Source organism: Centroberyx affinis, unplaced genomic scaffold (genome assembly GCF_046629955.1).
Source record: "Centroberyx affinis isolate AG114_WGS23_722 - 3 ecotype Tasmania unplaced genomic scaffold, CSIRO-AGI_Caff_v1 ptg001977l_1, whole genome shotgun sequence".
Taxonomy (NCBI): domain Eukaryota; kingdom Metazoa; phylum Chordata; class Actinopteri; order Beryciformes; family Berycidae; genus Centroberyx; species Centroberyx affinis.
In genome coordinates this window covers 63,510-69,509 of record NW_027280324.1, presented here as the reverse complement: position 1 = coordinate 69,509, position 6,000 = coordinate 63,510, and the positions used below count along the sequence as shown (strand labels likewise).

The 6,000-nt window shown below is 42.3% G+C and overlaps 1 protein-coding gene across 1 annotated transcript in view; it reads left to right on the top strand.

Annotated features, from left to right (window-relative positions):
* Window positions 1–589: 589 nt before the first annotated feature.
* Window positions 590–6,000, top strand: part of LOC139653792 (tetratricopeptide repeat protein 27-like) — a gene marked incomplete at its 3' end in the record, with an annotated part of 59,790 nt that continues 54,379 nt past the window's right edge. Inside the window, exons 1-3 of the mRNA XM_071530777.1 lie at window positions 590–725; window positions 2,085–2,243; window positions 2,645–2,784. Of these exons, the coding sequence (XP_071386878.1) occupies window positions 590–725; window positions 2,085–2,243; window positions 2,645–2,784 (435 nt within the window). The remainder of the gene's footprint in view (window positions 726–2,084; window positions 2,244–2,644; window positions 2,785–6,000) is intronic.

Here is a 6,000-nt window from a genome sequence, read left to right as displayed (position 1 = left end):
TGTTATTGACAGCTTCTTGCTTCCCGTGTTTTGGTTGTGAAATTGGTCTTATATCTAATTCTGGGTAGCAGTAAGAGGTAAAAAAGTAAAAAAAATTGGCTCTCTGAAACATATAGTCTCATCCTCTTTGCTAGTGTCAAGGTGCATCCTATCCGTACTTTTTCCAACTCTGGGAGAAGACCGTTTTTTTTTTGTTTTTTTTTGTGAATGCGTGTTTTCCTCCACTTCCCCTAGACATGTCACAATACCGCAAGAGGCTCGTTTTCCCCCCCGGTGTGAAATCGCCGCTGGTGAAGGTGACACCGAGCCAATGGGAGTAAATCTCTCTCTCTCCTCGCTCGCCGCGGGCCCCATCAGCCCCCCCGGCCTCGACCGCGGCCGCTTCATTAATGTTGAACGGGGAGGAGAGCGTATGACTGCCGATCATGAGTTATACACCTTCTCCCCCGTTCCGTTTTTTCTTCCTACCGGTTTCAGCCGGGGGGATAATCTCTCTCTCTCCGTGGCAGGGCCTTCGACGAGACCGAACTAATAATCAGATCGGGATGAAAAGAGAGCGAGAAGCGAGCCAGAGAGCTTGGACGGGGAGATGAGAGACCGAGCCGAAACACTACACCTTTCATCCTCCCCCCGCCGCCACCTCCATGCCCTGCTTGTCTTCTTCACGTGTCGCCTCAAGGTCTCCGTTCTTTGGGACGGGGCTGTGAACGGCGCAGAAGTACAAGGTTCGCAAGGATGGTGATTTGGGGATGACATGTCTCGTCCGTTCTCTGCAAATCAGCAGTAGCGAAGTGAGCAAAATTCAAAGATGTTCATTTTCTTCTCGAAACGCTTACCGCTTGTTCACGTTGGAAGCAACTTTGTTCATGGGTCATTTTATTCTGACCGATTCTGGGTGGTGTGAGAGTCTCTGATTGTCTCTGTGCAGTGGTCTCTCGCAGCTCCAAAGTTCTGACCAAGTTTGACAAAGTGACTGTTTTTGAGACATTTATTCCTGTCGTCTTTCAAGTAAGAGTCGTCGAGTACTGGGAAACTTTACAGCTGTCAACTTCTTGAACATTTCGCACTTGCCAGGCGGAACTGTTCCTCATGACGCTCAACGAAATCACATCGGTGGGGAAACGAGGAAGAGAGGTCATTTGATTCGCTGTTGACAACTGATGACAAAGTTTTCTTGGCCAACAAGCTTGATGACCATCCGCTTTAGGCTTGGGCCGATATTTGATATGAGCAAATATCGCGATATTTTGTGAATATCGCGATATTGAATATGCCAAAAAAAAAACAACAACAAAACAAAACGATCCCCATCCCTCCCGGCCATGGCAGCATGTGTTGCTTAGATCACAATTGTACAAGCTTTTAAACTTATAAACCTATAATCTACTAGTGGTAGGATAGTAAAAACAAAAAAAAGTAATCATTCTTGAAGTGAAAAAATTGTCTTTTTAATTAAATGTGGATTCCCTTTTCCACAATCAGCCCGTTCTTCTGGAAATAGCAGTAATGAGCAAATTCCAAATGGCCATTGTTTCCTCCAATGCTTGAATAGTAGATCAGATTTCTAGGCTTGATGTTATTTGGAAGAAATAAAATTGATTTGATTTGAAACCTTTATTTACAATCTCGGAGATCATTGAGGTTTCCCTCATTTTCAATGATGCCGAGATACAAGAGACAAACACAATGAGATAAAAAAGAAGAAAAGAGAAAAAAACCAAAAACGATAATACTCAATAAAAACAATTACACACTGAGGTAAATGGTTTGAAATAATTGATTTGAAATGTCCAGGAGTAGTGAGAGAGTTCATCTTAAGTATTTGTTGTAGGTGATTCCATGCTTTTGGTGCACAGTAACTAAAAGCAGATTTTCCAAATTCTGTGTTAACCTGTGGGACTTGAAGCATGAGGCAGTTTGTTGAACTAAAATAGGCTGCCCCCCCAAAAAACCCTGAAGAAGAAACAAACAAAAAAAAAAACAACGTTTCTGTGGTTGCTCAGCTCTAAAAATGGATTCTGGTGACTTGTTGATCATATGGCTTGCAACGTGAAAGCACAGCTCTCGTCTCTCTCCTTTCACAGTGCTGAAATGCGAGTCTCTGTTCTCGGACCACCGAAACCTGGCCATTCAGTTCCACCTGGAGTGTGTCTACGCGAGCCTGACCTACTATGAGTACCAGCCAGCCAAGGAACACATCCAGAAGGCCAAGGAGTTCTCTGGACTGGAGACGAACATGACCGGTAGGTACTATTGTTTCAAGAGTATTACCTGGTCTAGGAGAACTGTTTGGTTTACTGGTTGATTGGTTGATTGATCGACTGAGCAGCAAACAGACCTCATCAGATGCAAGTCAACCCACAGGAGGAAGTTAGTACCTTTACAGTCAGCAGGAATCAACAGTGATAAGGTATAATGGTGGATGAGAATTAAGGTTAGATCAGTATATTGGTTTGCTGATATATCAGGCTGATTTTGGGCTTTTATTTAAAACTGGCTATGGTCTAGTCAGTGTTGTCCACTTCCGATATCATGGATATGATATAGTTTGTGTGATTACATATTTATTGTATGATTGAGTAGTGATGGTACTTGCAGGAATGTAGATGGATTAAAGGTAACTGGTGGTGTCTTGTCCGTCCAGGTGCCCTTGGCAAACGAACCCACTTCCAGCAAAACTTCTTGGCTCAGCTCATCCTGGAGGTCCACCGGAAGGAGGACCAGCCAGGTCCGACTGAAGGTGACCCGAGTCCCACCCCCACCCCACTGGCCTGCCTGCCTAAGGTATGAGCTTCCGTTCATCCTGCTCTTCCCACCATCCTAGTGTATTTAAAGGCTGGCGGCTGGTGCCTAGTACAACCACAGTCTTCTACAGTCCATCGTTGTTAGCAAAGATCTGGCCCTGATCTAACAATTTGGCATCACCTTAACCTTTTCTACTGCCCACATCATCCCAATAGGGGCAAATAATTTGTAATACCCAGTGTCATCAGCAGAGGGGGACGTCCTCCTCTGGACCATTAATTTTATGCAGGAGGTATCTCAAGCTCATTTTGACTGTTGGCTCAATGGACTCTCCATACACTTCAGTTCACTGTATGTCCAGCTCCCTCTTCTCTTTTAAAATCAATGGAGGGAATTTTATTGTGCATTCTTGACGGTCTACTTGGTCCATTTGTAAGGTCAGGCATAGTCTGTGTCCTTGCCAGGGTTTAAGCTTCAGCAACTTATTTTGGTAAGGCTGGACAGTGAAATACTTTCAAATTTTAATAGAAATAAGATCTTTTGGAGCCTCTTGGAGCCTGTTTGCTTTTAAAGCTTTTGCTAAAAAACTCTTTTGCGTATTGAATGTCTCACTAACTCTCTATGGAGAGATGGTAGGTTGACTTGAGTAGCGTCTGTCTGTATTTGATTCTGCGATGGCACTGAACAGACCAAAGTTCTTTAATCATAAGGATAGCTCAGAGCTTTTGCTCTTTTCTATCCTGGGGATACTGGAAGCGGGCAGAGGTGGGCAAGCTGGCAGATGGGCTCGTTTACATAAAATAAATCAATCAATTTAGAAATGGGAAAAATTGAACATAGGACTATTAACTTTAAATAGGTAGTGAGTTTCACCTCGCTTCCCTTTGTTCCCCTTTATTAATGCCAGAAGCCTTATGATGGCTATGCTTTGCCTGGATAATGTGAATAAACTAAACTGGCGCTCCACCAGAGTTTCTAGTCGATTCACCCAGTATGAGTTTTTGAAGGCCAATATATTTTTTTGCACTTACTCTCGCAGACTTGTGTGGACTCTGATTAAAAAACAGCTAATATGGGTATGTCCACACCCCGCACCCCTACTGCCAACATCTATGCTTGCGGCTGTGGAAATCATATATATGTGGGGTTAGGGTTATATATGGCAACGGCCAGGAGTGCAGGCAAAATGTGAATATAACGTTCTTATTTTGCACTGGGTGTGCATGAAAACTTTTTTATTTGTACATAAAGGAGAAAAAGGTATAGTTATTGTGCAGGAGAGGTCAGAAGCCATAGGCTTATAAGGAGGAACTACACGGTACATGAATAAGCGGCCAATATCTGCGAATCACTTCACCTCCCGTGTGCAGGGAAATACATTTCTCCGCTTTCTCCGGAGAGAAGCGAAGTTTGCTTTCAATGAGCTGTCACTGTGTGTCACGTACTGGCCATGACTAGTTTTAGTGTGGAGGGTGGAGGTGGTCTAAGCATCTAGTGTTATAAGAGTGAATTTTTGATATGTGAAGTTGTTCATACTTGGTAGGGAAGAGAGTGGAGAGTACATGCATTTGTATACAAATACATGTTTGACAGACATTATGTTAAGTAATGACAGAATGTTGAGTTTCTCGAAGAGGGGAGTAGAAGTATTTAAAAAAAAGTAGTGAGGGTAAATCATGGTGTAATATCATGTTAGTAGACATGTAACATGAAACAATCTACACAACCTTCTGATGATATCTAGTGATTTTCCCACCTTGTTGCATATTGAATTAATGTAGTTTTCCCAACTTGGATTCTAATCTACCAACTACTACAAGGAATTTGCATAATTTCTACTCCAATAACAAATAATTTTGTATCTTCCTTACAGTATTTTTTATTTTGATTTGTAAATATAATGAAATTTGGCTTTTTAAAATTCAGTGATACATTTAGTTGAAATCATGTTGCGATACTAAGCATTACCTCATTGGCTATTTTTATTAGTGATTGGAAATTTATGTGAGATTAAACCAAGTTGGTATCATCAGCAAGCATTATGGGAAGAATGCATTTATAGGTTAATGCAAGGTCATTGATGTAGATGTGGAATAAGAGAGGCCCTAGGATAGACCCTTGTGGCACACCACGCCACATGCTGGCTTTGTTGGAACCCCAGCCATTTGCTGTGACATACTGCTCCCTCTCATTCACATAACTGTGTAACCATTTTAAAGCATGGTCATGGAAACCATTGTGTTTTAGTCAAGATAATGAGGTATCAAGATTACTACTATATCAACAGAAATAGTAGAAAATAATAGAATAAACAATAAAAGCCATCGACAATAAATAGGCATAATTATAGGACTGTAAAATCCCTAATATATACTGCTGACATTTTCAACACGTTAAATAGCCTAGACTGTGGGTATCGTAAAGAAATGGATTACTAACATTTGTGTTCTTCTCTCAAGAAGAACAAACGCTTATAATGAATAAATGTATTAGGAAACATTACAGCAAAAAGCAAGCAACATTTTTTTCAGCTACTGAACGAACTGCCCGTCATTAGGAAACAATGGGCATATTTCTATTGATAACATAGTTTGTGGAAACGTAACAGGTTTGCCTACCCCTGGTGTAAAATTATGAATTTGGCTACGTCAGTTATAATAGGGCCACTTCATCAATACTAGATGTCCATTTTTGATAATGGAGCAGCAAATAAACTCTCCTAAATGGCCTCTACTTTCCCCTTGCTCCCACCTCTCCTCCGCTCCATTCCTCCCCTCGTCTCTCCCGAGTTACTTCCTGGTCAAAGAGGAAGTATTGGTGAAAAGGTTTTGGGATGCACCCCTGGTCACCAGGTGATTGGCCAGCCCACCCGCAAAGTGGTTTCCAATGTGGACAGGCGTCTACGTTGGAAACCACTTGGCAGCCAGAAGAGTCACTGAGAGGAAACAAACTGCTGGTCCGTCAGCTGTGCTGGAATCACAACACACACACACACACACACACACACACACCTTCTCATTCCCCCTCTTCCAGTTTTGCCTTCTCTGACACACACCAAGAGACCCACACTTGCACTCGCACAATTTCATGTACAATTACACAAAGTACACACTAGCATCCACCCTCTGTCACTCATGCACAAATAGACACACATTCATGCACATTTTTACACACACATATACGTACACAGACATGTACATACACAGACACGCACCCATTCACACACACACATACGTGCTACCTGTTGGTCCACAT